The sequence below is a fragment of the Plectrocnemia conspersa genome, unplaced genomic scaffold (assembly GCF_051122295.1).
Source record: "Plectrocnemia conspersa isolate PC_06_02 unplaced genomic scaffold, ASM5112229v1 ptg000003l, whole genome shotgun sequence".
NCBI lineage: Eukaryota > Metazoa > Arthropoda > Insecta > Trichoptera > Polycentropodidae > Plectrocnemia > Plectrocnemia conspersa.
In genome coordinates, this window is record NW_028277167.1 from 19,649,898 (window position 1) to 19,666,003 (window position 16,106).

Consider the following 16,106-nt stretch of genomic DNA (forward strand, 5'->3'; position numbering starts at 1 on the left):
TTTGCCTCAAATAAATATAGACACCGTATTTTAAGTAAGGACAAAATACATGACGTTTCAGTTAAAAGTGCTGGATTAAAAGGGTATAGAGCCAATGCTTAGGAGAAATTATAATTACTAAAAACAAATTTTCAGATAAGTCAACGAATAATTGCTAATACAATAACTGTTGAGATGATGATTTGGAATTCATTTTTTCTGATCTGATCTTATTAAAATATATGTATAGTAATTATACAAATATTTTAGAGACCGTGTAATGGAAAAAGTTATTTTTTACATTCTTACATTAATTTTCGAACAGTTCAATAAATATTTGCTAAAGGAAAAGTGGATTAGCGATCCACGTCAAACAAAGATGTATAGTGGCGTCTGTAAGCCACTTGTGGATACATGGATATATGGCAACATCCATCCTTTTTACAGTTGCAGCCAAAACCATGAATAATTTAAAGACAGCCGCTGGGGAGGCACAAGCTTGCATCCCACCACCACAACTACCACCCAATGTGACCCTGTTTCTTTTTCATCGTAGTGTATACGGAGATGTATTGTGTGTGTGCATACTATATGTATGTAGTAAAAAATCAATTATAAAAAAAATGGCTAGTAAATTATTCATTGTTTACATCAGAGGGCCAAACCATCAACAACACTAAACATTCTTCGACAAAGGCAACCCCACGGCCACTTGAGCGATCACCCCTTTGCGATTCGAGGGGGCGAGAGCGGTAATAAGGAGGCTGTGGTGTAAAAAAAAGAAAGTGCCACAATGGAGGCAGCAGGGGAACGGAGAGAAGATGACGATTGTGAAGACCGGCAATAAAGTTGTCACCGAAAGATGACGACTACCCGCCGAGAATGAGAAAAAAAGTAATTTGCATAAGATTAAGAGGGAAAAAATAATCAAAAGCTATTTTTATTCAATATAAAAGCAATATTTTAAGATCGAAATATTAATAAGTAGCAAGTATCGTTTCAAGATATGGGTATTAAAAAAGATAAAGATTTAATATAAATTATAATTAAATTCTATTTTTAAAAAAGTATCATATTCAAGGATTTTTATTTAATAGTGTGTTTTAAACAAGTCTACGCCGTAGACAGAAGCCCTCTACGTGCGACGGGTTTTATGCGACGCGTCTACAATAATAGAATACGTAAGTCGCGAATACGTTTCGCTACAATTTTATGGCAGCTCTTCTTTGAAACCTTGTGCTTAAATTATTGATATAAAATAACAAACAGTGCACGAAGTGTGATTGTACATTTTGTTGACAATAGTAAATGAGGAACGAAAACAGAGCAGTTTATCTTGCAGTCCATGACCTGTAATCAGATTTGACCAAATTCTGACAATGAGAACGAAATAAAAAAATCGTACGATTCGTGTTGATGTTTTGTTATGAAACGAGCATATCTGGAACAATACGATACAAAGGTTTGCGAGGTTATCGGATAGTCAAAACTGAATTTTTGGTGAAAGTTTAAATTGGCTGAATTGCGTTTGGGTATTTTTAATTGGCGTCGTTTGATTGGACAGTTAGCAAATATAAATGATAAAACTAAAAAGTAGTTATTAAACTGTTGAATTTAGTTGTAAAGGTTTAATTATGGCATAACTCGTTTTTATGTGTTATGCATATGGTATTTCATTTAGTGAATATAATTTATTATTATTAGTTATAATAATATAATATAAGTGTACTACTTTCTTTTAAATCAATATAAGGTTCTCATCACAAAGCAGATCATTTAGAAAATTTGCAATACATTATTTATATAGATAATTACACGCATAAATAATATCTGTTTATGAAAGTTTATGAAACACTTGGACCATGATGTTTTAAATATTTATAAATTATGATATCGATAGCTTTAAATATTAATTGGTTGAAAATTATTTAATAATGCAGCATTACTGTCACTATTTTGATACATGAGCTATGAAAATCTCACTTTCTAAAATGGATTTGTCGCTAAAAGTAACACTGTAAAATGTCTAATTTTACATATGAAAACAACATAAGAGACAAAATCTCTTAAAATCTCACTATTACGAATTGTAAAATACAATTTTTTATCTTTCTTATAAATATAAATACGATTTGCGATTTATTTACTTGTTTATGATATTATTTTGTAAATTCAGAATCTCTGATTATATGTAAATATTTTTATGCTTATTCTTACTGCAAAGTTGTATTAAAATCATTGAATAATTCAATCTCAAACCATATTGTAAAAACTAATGAAAAATATTTATGTCACTATTTATTATATATTAATCCAATACCTTTCTATAGAATACCAGATTAGCGTGTTACTTTTAATTTCCCCTTTATTTATTTTAGATCATGAGATTTTTTAAGAATAATTAATAATACATAATATCTATATTTTTTTAAATGGTTTTGTATATCCAGTCATATTTGAGTCATATTTTAAATGGCGAGTATCAATCAAAATATGTCAGAGCAAAATAAAAATATAAAGATTTTTCATTTTTGTATATACAATCTAATATTCAAGATATCGAAACAATTACCATCAGTTACTTTTAAATTCAACATCGCTTGTGCCTTATTTCAAACTGTGTGAACGTAAAATATTAATTTAATTGCGTAATAAAAATAAAGCAATGAACTTGAACGTTATTTTTTATTATGAAACTAATCATTTATATAGATAGTTTCAACAGAATAACATAAAAATTAATATAATTTATTATCATTTAAACATATGTATATGGGTGCAATGAAGCAATGTAACATACATCTACATATATTTTGCTAGACGTGTATGTATGTATATAGTATATGTAACTGTGAATATTGGTATAACTATATAGTCGTTTATGTTAAGTTAGCAGTTATATTAAGATTACTATAAATCATATATTTTATATATACAAAGGTTAGATAAGCTATTCGGTGATTTATGAACTAGAACAATGTCGCAATATGGGATTAAAAAGATGTCATTCTTTTTAATAATAATTACTAGAAAATCAAAAAATTACCCCCCTAATTTAAAGTATATGAAATAAGTAGAATTCATATAGCATATTTAAACATACACATAACGTTAATCAAATGTATCTATCTACCCCAAAAATTCTCATGCTCTAGTTTTGCACTTTACTTCATCGATAATCTCATTAATCTGTGTGTGTATGTCCCCGTTTTCGAATTAACCCTACCTTCCAGTTGTAACTAGACGTCGGTAGTAGAATGCATAATGCATTTCCACGAGGGACACATTCAATGCACATTGCATCCGATACATGGTATCAAATATTCATTGGAAGTAGTGTATCGGCCAGGAGTGGTCACCCAAAAATAACATCTAAAATTCCATCAGATTCTAGCCAGTAAAAATGATAATATGGCAGAGGAGCGAAATTCGATTCGATTCCTTTGATGCCATATCCCGAGTCTAATAAAAGGACACATTGGATTACAAAAGCGCATACGCTATGGTGACCAAGCGTGCCTGATTTTCCGGGACGGTCCGGGTTCGGGAATTTGAATATTCACCGAAATTGACCGGATACTTGAGAAGATTTTGCGATACAATCGGAGGCATGGTTTTATTATATTATATACTTTAATATTGATAGGATTTGATATTGAAAAAAAATGACGCAGTGAATTGACTGTCGTTAATTTAATACGATTACATTATCATATAATAACATTTTGATATAAAATAATATCATTGGTCATAGCATTAGATTTTTAAAAATGTCGGGATATTTATGGTTAATGATTTCCACGAATATTACTATTGGAATACATGTGAATATCTCAAACAGTTTAACAGTATTTTTAGATATCCTTCATTATTATTGTTCTTTATTGATGTACTGTTGTCAGGATACGTTGCAAAAACTTATTTTATGGATACAAATCGGTTTTATTGCATGATTTAGCTTTATACTAAAATACAAGAATAGTGAGTTCTTATGACCTTTGGTGCTGAAGATGCACCATATTCCACAATAGTGAGATTAGTATAGTAATAGAAATAAAATTATTACATTATTTATGATCATCATATGTAATCTATTTACTTTTCTTAGCAAATTTCTGTGTTTCTTGCTCTTGATATGTATCCATACATAATATTGTTATTATATTATGTATATATATATAGAATGTGATTATGATGTGTTAGTAATGTATGAAAATTATTGTTTATTTAAAAACGACTGTCCTAGGTCACTCGGTCAATGGGTAACATTCTCTGGGACTTTTATGCTGATAATACGCACTGGTATTGTTACTGATGTTATTTTTATACACACGTTAGAAACACATCAATTAAAAAGTTGAGATTTTATTATCAATCATCGCGAAGATCTTCGACATTGAAAAAATATTTTTTTAATTATCTTCACAACAATAAGTGTGTATAAAATGATAATGATTACGGTCGAGCCATTATGTATTGTTTCTAACAAAAAGCCATTTAACTTGAGCAATTTATCTTGGCCACTTTTTTGTACTTTGTTGCCGGAGCGGCACAATGGCCGGCCATTGTTTGATGCAACATCTTTGGGTTGTTTTAATAATGAAGACGTTCTAATGTATGATGGTTGAGGTCAAACGGTCTGAACAAAAGGCTGATTACGCCATTGCCGAGTCCGTGATCTCTTCGAGATTCTCCATGAGAAGACACAAGAGAAGTTACAGCGTCGCAAATTGCAATGACAAATTGCAATGAATATTTTCTAAATTCTAAAATCTTTAAATCAAATACTAATACCGCCCATATTTAAAAAACGTGAGACCCACAATTAATCTACGCGTGAGTAATATAAATCACTAATCATCTTTCATGGTTAGTTAATCCATCACACCTGTTTCTCAAAAGGTATTTAGCTCGTTAGTAACAATAACATATTTGAATGTATATCAACCGACGACCGCAAATGATTGTGTTTTTAATGACCTCGTCATCTAATGTTCTTTATGCGTTATGTATTCTGTACAAAACAATATCTGGTTAAGCTATTTAGGTATTTTTATGATAATTTAAAATCAGAATATTAAATGTTTCCAATTAATAAAACTTTTTCATTTATCAATTGAAATCCACTGTATTTTAAATAATTCACATAATATTCGAAGTTTTTAAAATATAAAAACTGTATGAAGAAATAATTTTGGATAATTAAAATAAATCACAATTTTAGACTAAATGAGCTAATAAACGTTTAGTATTTTCAATTGATGTTGAAAACACCTGTTCAATAACGGTTGATATTGTTAATTTGTAAAAATTATCCGCATATCTTAACTATTTTTTTAATTTATTTAAACAAATGATATTTTTGGTGATTATAAATTAAAAAAAAGATTTTAGAGATAAAACATCCTGTTTTGTATTGAAATGCAAAGCAGGATTTTTTATCATAGATCTTTTAGATTTATTATTCATAGAAAATTTAATGAAAAATTTTGCAAATAAAAATTAAAATAAATTATGTGTGATGAATCTTTTGATTTTAAAAATAATTTATCAACTTCCGAATTGCAACTTGAAAGATTAGTCAATTCCCAGTATATTTTAATTTGATTAATTTCAACATTATTTGCAAAATTTTTCATTAAATTTTCTATGAATAATAAATTTAAAAGAACTATGATAAAAATTAAAGTTAATAATAATAATAATCAATATACACTAATATATAAAGTAATCCCAAAATTAATATCGTATTTTAATGAATCAAGAAACTCACTAGAATATTTATTTTTATTTTAATAATTTAAAACATAATTTCTTTCTAAATATATAGCCTCTCGGTCATTTTTAAATTATATATGCATAAAATGTTGGGAAGCTTTGATGAAAAATATTTTCATCAAAGCCTCCCAATTCTTTCCCCAAATATTTTCATCAAATCATTTTTCACATCGTCTACATTTGATTTTTTTTCGTCTTGGAAGTGTTGCATCGATAGAAATAAATGGTAGTCGGAAGGAGCAAGGTCTGAAGAGTAAGGTGGATAAGATAAAACCCTCCAGCTAAATTCCTTGCTTTTTACGAGTCAGTTATTAAATAAAAATCATTAATTATTAATCCAGTTTTACGACTGGCTGCCAAAGTACGACTGAAATCTAATTTTAATAAAACGACACTGAATTAGGAATTGTCAAAAATATATAAATAGTTCCGTACAATCTTCTCTATATATTAAGTTATAAATATATAGAGAAAACTCTCTCTCTCTCTCTCTCGGATGAATAGATAGCTCACGCTAATATAATAAAATAAATATTATTACATATATAAAGATTGCTACAAGATATAATATATCACAGTCGAAATACTAATATGTTAAATAACTAAAATTTAATTTAAACATATTTTTGCAAATATTATAAAAAAATATATTTAAATCATATAATTTATTTATTTAAAACTGACGAATAATAAAATGTGTATGAAATTACGTTGCTGATAAGTTTTTACTAATATCGATTGCTAAAAACAATAAATAAATTAAGTAATGAAAAATATAATGTTACTCATCGCGATTCTACGAAAATTACTAAAATTTGATATCTCAATTATTTTCTTACTAAACAAGATTTTGATAAAAAAAATGTATATATATATATAATGCTTACTTGTTCTGTTTGATTGGAGTCGTCGATGGAGTAGGCCGTTTTTCCTCTTTGATTGTGCTGTTGTTCATCTTGGACGTTAACCTCTTGAGTACGTCGTCCATGGTTCTTTTATGGGAGCTTACCGATCCTAAACCTAATGGCGAATTATTGTGGTTGAGCAAAGTTGAATTGTTGTTATTGCATATGCTTTTAAAATCAGAATTGGGCGAACTGCATTCCGATGAGCTTCTGCGTCTTTCAGCTGCCTCGTGAAGAGCAGCCTGATGCCTCGCGAATTGCTCGTGATGCATATTAATCGCCGATAATGTCACAGGTACTAGTAGATTGTTGGTCATTTTCGATTCTGTAGCGTTGCTATTGTTGAACCTCGGCTTCTTGACAGGCCTGTTGTTTTGGTCTATCTCCTCGTCCGTGTGTTCTTCGGAGCTGACGTTCGAGTTCGAGGAAACTTTGTAAAACCCTACGTTAGACGACGTCAAATTGCTTTGGTTTTCCTCTAGATCGCTCTCAAAGTTGTTGCTCGACTCTTCGTGGTCTGAAAACGTTCCGATTGGCTGATCAGACGATGTGCTGTTTGTCTTTTTCAGCTTTAATGGTTCAATGTCCGAGCTGAAGTCGGAGATGGATATTTGCAAGGTGGTTTCGCAATTGGACACTGGCAATGTGGGCACTGTGGCAGAGACACCTTCTTGTAGTTTCGTTGGCGGTGATTTTCTTTTAGATGACATGTTTCTGTAACAATAAAAAAATAAGGTTTAGTCGAATGTCCAGAGGCTAATGTATACTGTTGTGTGAAATTCACAGTTGTGAATTTCAGATGTAATAAAATTATGGCTGTCTGGGCTACGAAACTAATGCAGCACTCCAGATAAGTTTTTCTATTAGACTATATAACTTTTTAAAAAATAATTAACAAAAAATGACTATATGTACCTACATGTTAGAAAAATAGTGATTACACCAATGTATCATTTTTGAAAATATATACCAAGTACCTATTTTATTAAAGTATATTATGATTAACCCTTTGGAGTACGAAGTCCACGCGTATTAAACATTTATTTTTTCTCAACTTATTTAAAATTATATCTTAAAATTAATAATTTTATAAATAAATAAAACGTATTTTAAACATTACATTTATTATATAATATATTATGTATCTCTATATAATTTAATAAAAGAAAATATTATTAAAATAATTCATATAAATAATAAACTTTTGTAATCTTATAAGATTAATATTAGTAAATTTATGGTATTAATATTAATTAAATTCCATTCAATTATACAAATTTAATTTTACAAAAAAATATACAATTATAAAATTAAAAGTTTAGTATAAAATAAATAAAAAAATATTTTATATTTTTTAAATTAATAATTGCAAATTTAATTCTGGGTAAATAAAATTTATTTAATATTATGTACACATAGAAAGATATAATATAGATGAAATAGTTTTTTCTTGTTATATATTAAATGATCATTAAATTGTTTAATTAAATATTCTCAGTCAAATTGGCTTGGACTTGGGGCAAGAATTATTAAAATAACTTTGGCATACAAAGGGTTAATTGTATCTTTGTGATAACAGTTTTTTGTTTAACTGCTTTTAATCACACAAAAATAGGTAATTAATAATATAAAAGATCATGAATTCGTCTCCTTTAATTAGGATATTATTTAGCATCTGACGGTTGGCCACCCCTATCAAAGAATGCGATAGAATCGCATACGTCGATCCTTAATTCTGATTAGATCGGATTAGATTGGATTGGGCGGTTAGGACAATCTCGGGAGCGGAAAGTGTCAAGCGTCCCGCGCCGATCTCCTCCTGAAGATAGAGAGTAACCCACCCCCATTTGATCTGAGAAGTGAGAATTTGCTAGATGTCCTCTAATCAACGTTTTAGTTAAGGGTGGGTGGTGGCTTAAACGCTTTTGATGCATGAATCGGCTAATGCGATTTAGGGACCGTGGAACGGTTAAATCGATTTGGCAAAAGTGAAGAAAGTGACGGTCAACTTTGGCGAAAGCCATCATCGCCACTTCTTGCGAGATGGAGCGTTTATTTGCAATGTATTAAAAATTCTCAGAGGTTCGCTTTGAGGGTAACCATAATTCAATAATCAAAGTTTGCAAGCCGAGAGCCGTATTTTGTGATCATTAAGACGACGTTAAATTCTGTAACGGCGAAAGGGGAATCTTTAAGCGTGTAACTAATCGCATTATATTATGTAATAGCTGATTAATCAATGTTTATAAAATTAACTTAGTACGGCAATGAACTTGTAAAAAGATTGAAAGCATTGTAAATTATCAATGGACTCAATTCAGTTTATCGACTCACTTGTGTGTTTATTTTATTTTAAATTATACCATAATAAACGATTGACCTCATTGCAATTATCGTAGTTAATTAAACATTTGCACTTGAACTTACTGATATAATTATTATACATTTATATGATGTATTTGTGTTGTTAACAATACATTTAAATATGAGTATATGATTAATACTATTGATCATTAAATATTATTATTGAAAAGCTAAATAAATTTAAATCGAGCCATGTTTATTAATTATTGTGCATCACTCATTATATACTTTTGAAGTATATTAAATCAAATCAAAACTAAACTTTGCTAGAAATAGTTTTGGTGTATTTTAGAATATCATTAAGCAATTTAGTTGTATTAAATTCATATAGTTAGTAATACAACTTTAAACAAATATATGTATATATAGCACTATTCAATTTACTTTTACATGTATAGCCATACCATATTATACATAAAGGTGAATGGCAATATTGAATCGCAAAGATGTTTGACAGTCAGTGAAACGGATTAAGCTGAAAACTAATCAAGTGATTCTGGGCCAGATCGGTCGTTTATACGAGAGTGCATCTCGTCGTTTAGATTTGACGGCAGAGACTTGAAGGCAGAGCGTTATTTGGTCGAGGAAATTAATCGTTTCCTTCTTCCGTCTTAGGAGGACAGCTCAGGACCCTTCGTAGTAGAATTACAGATGATAAATTGGACGAAATGAAAATTTGCCGGACCAAGATCGGAAAGATACCTCGGCCGATTTGAGCGTTCGATTATGGATTAAGCACAATGGTTCGGTAAACAAAAAGTGGCATAATGGAAAATTTCCTTTTTCACCCCACTGGGGGTGAAATTTCCATTCGTTCAACCAGCCCCCCGTGTTCGGCTCATTTCCTCTCATTGTTCACCCTTCATCTTCAAGGCGGCAACAGACGTAGTGCAGACAATTTGAACGCACAAATCAAATCATACAAACAACTGGGAGACTGCGAATCCAATAAACCCTTAACAATCGCGTTAACCCCGTGGCGACGACAGAACGAATTTCCCAATGTCTGCGTGGGGTTCTAGAATTTCATATAAAAAGTGGTCAAATAAATATTTTTAGAATTTACTTGTAGATTATAAGATAATATATGCGTGTTTTAACGGCTAAGATTACAGCATAAAAACTAAAAAAATATTATAAGCAAGATCGCGTTATAAAAGTTTTGTCGCGTGTAATAAATTTTCATCACACGAGTGTCTTTTTTTATTGGAAATAAATTTTATTACTGATGTGTAACGTGTATGGTCAAGATTTTTATTATCCTATGAATAATGCATTTTTGGATTAGTTTGACGTCTCTATACAAAATTTATATTTTTAATTTGAATAATAATTACGCCAAATTGAATATATTTAATTTATAATATACAAGATTAGACAACACTAGGTTCAATTTTAATGTAAAAATCTTATGTTATAATAAGATTTGGCTTTAAGTTTTCTTGAATGAAAAGCACCGGACAATTAAATAATTTTATATGAAGTATCTCTTGTCTCTTTTTTGAGGATTTAAAATTTAGTTTTTAATTAAATTTAATTTTGCGAAAAAATATAAAGGACACCTTTAAAAATAGCCTTTAATATATTATTTAATATATTTAAACTAAATATTGCGTAATACACTTCTATGATGTATTGTTTTTATTGAAAAATAAAAATGTTTTAGAATTGAAACATTTTAAAAATAATAAATATGTTTTATGACGCATTTAGAAGTAGCCTAAATATTACATTAAAAGCTCTAAAAAGCTAGAACTGTTTATATTATATTACTTTTTAATTAAATCATATTAGTATTACCGAAATTAATATGTGTATGTACATACTTTTTTTTCGAGATATATTATAAATTATCAGATAACTAATCTATGAAGAGTACATTTTTAAATTAGATTGGAATAGTTCAAAAAAATTGATTTATAAATATATACTATATCCAAGAGTATGCTTTAAATAATGGCGTAGTGTCTCTTTTGAGCCCTATCTGTGATTTTACAACTTTTTCACAATTCTTCCTAGACAATGATGCTTTTGGAGGTGCGACAAGTGGCTCGAAAGCCTTAGAAAAATGAAAATCCGAATAGGAAGCGTACATTAGCTGAGTTCGCCGGCACAGCTTGCACGTTTTGGATTTATGAAATGGAAATGGCAGGCATTTTTATAACGGAATTATCTTTAATAAAAGGAAAATATGGGAGTGAAGGAAAAACGCGCGCACAATGCTCCGACAAACACAGCGACGAATAATAAAATCGCACAAATGTGATTAAGGGAATTTTCCTCTGCTGAGTGCCTATTGAGAAAATAACGGAAAGAGAGAGAAAGAGAGAAACTCTCGCCGGCAGGTACTCTATGTATATAAATATGAAAATATACACGTACTTAATGAAATATTAAACACAAAGCTGACGGCTTCATTATAATGCGAGAAAAGATGAACTCTCGTTTCTGAAAAAAATACAAGATTCTATAAACATGCGCATCATTAAATTAACTTTTATTGTAGTGCTTCCGTGCCAATTAGTGATACTGTGACATTAAATGCTTCCATTTAAAGTTACCCTCAAGAGTCTTTTTCATTGAAATATAATGGCAAAAAAGTACCGTCCATTGCATATTTTTTACAGTTGCGGATTAATTAATAGATGAATAAGAAACGAAGACAAAAATGTTCCGGAAAGACTGCAGATGAATATTTTATACAAGTCCAAAAAGGCAAAATATCAATTTTATTCGGAGCATTATATGCCTTCCGAGAAACTCGAGAGAGCAAAGCTCTTGCAGTGAGATCAAAAAGACATTTTTAGCCTTTACTCGTTAAACACTCAATATCAAATTTATGGTTTTAATTAATTAATCATGATATTGCCTATGTGTGTCGGTAAGACGAGCTTCAGGGATCGTAGCCACATTAACCTTTTATCATTCCGAATAATTAACGCTAACAAAGTTGAGCAAGTCGAGCTTTAAGCTCGCTTATTAAAGATTCCATTAGGCCAAACCTAATACGGACACGCCGCTGATAATTTGCATTTTGCCTTAAAGTCTTGTGATATAAAAGTTTGTCGCTCGTGAAATATCAGTATTAAATATGTATCACGAAACTTGAGGGCATGTCAAACTTGAGCCAAAGTCCGCTTAGTTTCCAGTTTTTAACGTCACCGGTTTTAAATATTAGATTATGCGATTCCGAGAGACGGAGGCTATTAGTCGAGAAGGGGGTGTAAATTATAGATTTCAGACATTTTATAGATGTCTATATGAGAGGGGATCGGTCGGTGGGTCTGGGAACAAATGGAGCGTCGGGGCAAGTGGAACGCCTTCAGACGTGACTTCCTACACTACCTAATAATTTCGTTTTGCGCCCGTCGATGGAAGACTAAAATAGAAAATGAGCAGAATGAGAATGTAGTAGACTTTCTAAATGTTTTATTATGTCTAAAGGCGACTGGGATAGTAGCTCGACGAGAGATTTACACAAAAAGCGAGAGAGACAATCGATTTGTGATCGGAAAATCTGGATGTGCGACCATCGTAATTATTAAACTTTTTAGATTGTTTAAAAGTAAATGTTTGTACATATTTATGGGAAAAAAAAATTGTATTATAACTAGTCAATGCATAAACAGAACTAATATATTTGTACTAACTGAGGAAAATCTAATATAATTGTACGTAAACATAATAAATTAACCGAATTGCTTTAATATTTATTATTGATGTACAATGAAACCTCGGATTGCGAGTGACTTAGTTTACAAGTGTTCCGCAATACGATAAAAAAATTATAATAAATTTCGTCTAAATGAGCGATCTGTTACGATACAAGCAATACACAACGCGTCACTTTAATCCTAATTGAGCCGATGATTCTTCTCAATAGACAATGACTGTTCTTGCAGTGAAGATACACCTTTTGAAAAATAATTTGTAACTCCAATGATGTGTAATGCCTCTGCTTATCTACCAAACTTTAAGGTCGATTTACTGGAAGAATTACGTGTTCAATAAGATCAAGTTTTTCCACCCAACACCACTCCATTCCTCCAGCCTATGGATCAGCAGGTCATTTTGAATTAAAGCTTTACACCAAATCACTATTTCAGCAATGCTTGGAAGTGAACGAAGGAATAAATCTATTGGAAAAAACTATTCAACACCGTGAGCTGCCTCTAGATCATCGATGAGAACCCACAATTCTGCTTGGAGAAAACTGTGGCCTAATTGCGTTGACGGGTTTGCTCATGAACGGGAGCCTGGCCATGTAGTAAAGGTACATGGCCAGGAGCTGATCGCTGAATAACTAATAAATCTGCAACGTAAGCTACAGTATGTCCGAGGAGGAGAGAGAGGCTAAAAAACCCCAATAAGGATATCTGTAAAAATTGGGAAATAGGGCAAAATTTCGTGAAAAAACACCACCTGATAAGTAAGGCTGAATCTCTTCAATGGCAATGCAATGTCACATTTTCAAAAAAAGGCAAAGGCAAGTGTCATTTGGTGGGTTCCTAGTTCAACGAAAAGAAAAAAAATTCATTGAGGTTTCAGTGATTTCGATAAGAATAATTAAGAATTGCTATTATTTTATAATAAATTTAAATAATAAAGAGTATATACAGTAAGCCCCCCTATAGCGTTCCCCCGTATAGCGTAGTATTTGTTACTGTTTATCCCGTGACGTCGTTAAACTTTTTCTGTGACAAGCGAAACGCCGCCGCGCTATTACATTCCAGGGATATTCATCACAATACATAAGGAAAATATTTATTTTTGTAAAGCAAAAAAATATACAAGTTTTTTATTACATTATGTATACACTTTTCAAGGGGTTTCAACTATTCTAATTTTTTATAATAAAATTATTTAATTATGTAATAGATATCTATTACAAATCTAAAAAAGTATTATTGAGTTATAAAATATATTAAGATATATGATACAAGACACTTTATATTTAACATTAAAATTAATATCTTAAAATAAAACATACTGCAGAAAACGTTTGATTATTTATTCATTGTAGGCTTACGCATTTTAAAAAAATAGCTCAAAAAACTGTTGAATTTTATTCCCCTGACACTCGCAAAATCAAGAACATTCTTCGCGCGCGTGTCGCAATAAGAAGAAAGCGCACGTGCTCATGTTTACAAACTAAATACAAGGTCATTTAAAACATAAAAATGGAACAAAAGTTTGATTTGCTGATTTCGTTAAGTTCACAAAATACAGTTGAAAGAACATAGACTCAAACATAGCCCCCTATAACGAAGTCCGAATCTCTACGCTATAGGAGGGGTCGACTGTTTTTTGTATTAATCATTTTTAAATAAATATGGGTTTTGGAACGAGTAAACTTAAGTCTTCATGATTTCTTATGGAGAAATTTTTTTGATATACAAGCATGTTTACGAAACAAATTAAGCTCATAAACCGAGGTTCCATTATATTTTTTATTTTCAAAACAAGTTTGGGAAACTTTTTTTCTTAAGCACGAATCTCAATGCTTCTTATATTAATTTATGGGTTTATAAAGATATCGTTATTGGGCTACTCTTAAATGTACCCTTGTTTAATGACATGATTTATATACGAATATTTAGATTTTGTGTGAACACAATTATTCATTTAATATAATTGAAAGCACACGTATGTATGGATTTATTTTTACATTGAATTGATAGATATCTTCAAACATATACATATGACCTTGGTAAAATAACAATCGCGTCCTTGCAATATTTCCTTCTATGGTGATTATTAATGAATAGTGTGCCGAATTTGAGTAATAGGACAAAAGCGTTATTAGAACATAGATATTAAATTATTATTATCATATGTAACCATAATTATTTTAGCATTAATTATCAGAATAATAGTGGTGCGAATTTAAGCAATATAGGAATTTAATATTCAATGATAAACGTGCATCGAATATAAATTTAATTGGACCAATACTTAATTGAGGTGATTTGAATAATTTTGTAAATTCCCAGCGCTTTCATTTTGATCCAGGGGTAGGAATTGAAAGCAACACCCGGTCGAAAAAGAGTACAGAATTCACGTCGCAACGTTTAATCCGGCGTCCGGCCAAAGTCGTGGCCCTGGGCCGCAGGGCACGTAGGGCCGCAGTTTCGTAGACAAAATCACTTCCTCAGCAGAACAAGAGAGGCCTGATGAGTGCCCCATTGTCCCCGTCGACAATGTTCCGTTTCGTTTGTGCCATTGTCTCAACACTTACCAGAGTTACGGTAAACAATACGCGTCATCAACCCGCGTAGCACGGGGACTACGGCGAGCTACGGCAACACCCCAAAAAGGAAAAAGAAAAAAATCGAAAACTCGATTTCCTTGAAATATAAGATTTGTGCGTTACATTGCGGACACATATGCATTATTATCAAATTAAGATGAATAAAATATATCATTCTGATACTGGCACTCTTTAAAGTAAATTTACACAAATAGAATCAATAAAACATTTACCAAAACAGAGCAACAAAATCGTCCGCGTAATTGATTTTTTCAGTTGCAAAATCCATCACAGTACGAAATATCCGCAAAGGAAAAAAAAACTCCCCTACGGCGAAAGAGTATCGAAGAATGAATTGGAGACATAATAGCGATAATAAAAACCTTGTTCCCGTCGCTAGTGAATTATTTAGGCTCCCCCAGGGGGTATGTTTACACAATAAGCCGAGGGCCAAAGAAGTGAAGGGCGCACTTTTCATCCAACAAATGTTAGTCACTCTCCTTCTTTCTGACTTAGCCCCGTGACTTACATCTGAAAAGGACTTTCAATTGAGCCGACTTATTGCGCATTTCTTTAACGATCCTCAGGTGCGCAAATTCTCATAATTAAAAAATCATAGTACTTATTATGCTTAATTTCTATCTACCCCGTTTCTACTTGTTGCTCATATAAAATATGGATTAAACGGGGGTCTGTGTGTACAAATGAATTTTTGTTGGGCGCATACGGTGCAATTTGTAAGGGATAAATTAACATAACCCATTAATCCCAGTCGAAAGCACTTGTCGCGCGAGGGTCACCCCATTTCGTTTATAATGCAACTGCAAATG

General features: G+C 31.2%; 1 protein-coding gene across 7 annotated transcripts in view; it reads right to left on the bottom strand.

The window, feature by feature from the left end:
* Positions 1-16,106, bottom strand: part of Sox102F (transcription factor Sox102F) — a 297,246-nt gene that overhangs the window by 97,375 nt on the left and 183,765 nt on the right. For all 7 annotated transcript variants that reach the window (XM_088182700.1, XM_088182701.1, XM_088182699.1 and 4 more), the window contains one exon: positions 6,645-7,376. In XM_088182700.1, coding sequence (XP_088038826.1) covers positions 6,645-7,376 — 732 coding nt within the window. The remainder of the gene's footprint in view (positions 1-6,644; positions 7,377-16,106) is intronic.